This window comes from Pyricularia oryzae, chromosome 1, assembly GCF_000002495.2.
Source record: "Pyricularia oryzae 70-15 chromosome 1, whole genome shotgun sequence".
NCBI lineage: Eukaryota > Fungi > Ascomycota > Sordariomycetes > Magnaporthales > Pyriculariaceae > Pyricularia > Pyricularia oryzae.
The window spans coordinates 7,521,619-7,523,419 of record NC_017844.1 but is presented as its reverse complement, the minus strand read 5'-3'; the positions used below and the strand labels follow the sequence as shown (position 1 = coordinate 7,523,419).

Here is a 1,801-nt window from a genome sequence, read left to right as displayed (position 1 = left end):
GGGGTTTTTACGGGGCTTTTATATTATATAGCACTAAAATCCATAAATTTATTATAGGTATTATAAATTGTACTGTAAATTTGGGATGTTATATAACGGGGCTGCTACCATCCATTATTATTTTTATAATATATAAATTGGGGGTATTGGTATTTGCGTCCCGTATTAATTTATTAAATTAAAGTAACGAATATTTGCTGTCCGCTTTGTTTTTTTTGTCGACGTTCGTAAATCCGGTTGTTAAATTTAATAGCAAATTCGACGTATTCGAAAAAATCCTCGGGTCGGTCGAATTTGGATATTTTGTTTTTTATTTTTAATTTTAATTCCTGGTAAAATTGGAGGATTTTGGTTTTTTCGGTTATATTTAATTTTGTTATTAATTTTTTAAATTCGATTATATAAACGGAGGTTAATTTAATTTGTCGTAAATTAACCAAATTTCGTTCGGTTTATTATTTTTTATCGGGTTTTTGGAATAAAAAACGGAAGGTGCGTTTATATTTTGCGAAAATTAAAAAAATATCGGTAATTTTTTAACGTTATTTTTCGGGGGGTATATTAAACCATTCCTGCAATAAAAGTTCGAATTAAAATAAAATTCGTCCTCGGAAAAAAATGGCCGCGTATATTATTTTTTTTGTTTTATTACGGAAAATTTCCAAATGGAATATTTGGTAAATGCGTATTTATATAAAATATTTTTTAAATTGTCCAAATATATTATCGAATGTAATTGGGGGGTTAAATTTAAATTTTTCGCGCCTATTAAAAAGGGTTAAAATAATATTAATATTGGTGTCACGGCCAGGCATACATTGGAGAACCTCAGTGTATTAGGCGCTATCGACGAAAATTCTAAACTGAAGAGAAGAGAGAAATTACAATCAACGACGCGCTCAAGAGACGCGCTTAAATCCGGAGTAAGTGGACCCTTGTCCGATCCCTGGCTCAGCGTGGCTGGTAGAGCCGAGTCGTGATTCTGAGGGTAGGTCTGGGGGCCTGATCCTCACATTACCCCCCTTTAAGGCCTGATCGACGTAGGCGGTCAGAGTCTTGAGTTTGTCACGTGTGTCTCCTCGGGGCCTTCCTCCGCTCTCGTGTCTTTTTCGCATCGTGCTCGGCAACATTGTCCTCGGGTCCGTCCTCCGCAAAAACATCCTTTGCTGCGCTCCTGATCCACTGTTGCAAATTTACCGGAGGTCCTGCTGCGTCCGGGTACTCCCTGTGAAAGGTATCCAGCAGTACTGGTGAATTTTTCAAGTCGCGGGCCTCATACCATGTCTCATCAGGGTCGAGTCCGACCCACGATACCTGATATTGCAACGTCTTCTTTCGTCCGAATAGACGTGAGGCCAACACTTGCTCCACCTCCCACTCCGGTTCTCCGTTAATTTCGACCGGTGGTTCCGGCTTTTGATACTGTTGAGGTAATGGATCCGTTGCTGCCTTGCGCAGTCGGCTGGCGTGGAACAGCTTACTACCTTTATACCAGGCAGGGGTGTCGAGAATGAAGCTGTGGCCCTTTTCCTCGAGAATCGTCCATGGTCCTGCATTTTGCGAGTCCAACTTGGTCGTAGGAGCTTCGGTGGAAAAACCCTTTTTGCTAACGTAAACCGCATCTCCCACCGTAAAGTCGACCGGTCGCCGCTTCTTATTAGCCTGCCTCTGTTGCTCTATCTGCGCTCCGAGTCCGTTGTTGCGGGCCAGTTCCTGAGCTTGCCGGGCTTGGCGGACCATTTCCAGCGCCTTTTGTTGCTGACCGGTCTCCAGGTCTTCTTCGGGTAAAGGTAAAGAGAGC

General features: G+C 41.9%; 1 protein-coding gene across 1 annotated transcript; it reads right to left on the bottom strand.

Moving 5' to 3' along the window:
* Nucleotides 1-915: 915 nt before the first annotated feature.
* Nucleotides 916-1,801, bottom strand: MGG_16535 (uncharacterized protein). The gene has a single exon (XM_003710981.1). The coding sequence runs from the start codon at nucleotides 1,738-1,740 to the stop codon at nucleotides 1,066-1,068; it is 675 nt and encodes a 224-aa protein (XP_003711029.1). The 5' UTR covers nucleotides 1,741-1,801; the 3' UTR covers nucleotides 916-1,065.

Coding starts and splice junctions, on each gene's coding strand:
- MGG_16535 (XM_003710981.1), bottom strand. CDS start 1,740: ATGGTCCGCCAAGCCCGGCAAGCTCAGGAACTGGCCCGCAACAACGGA.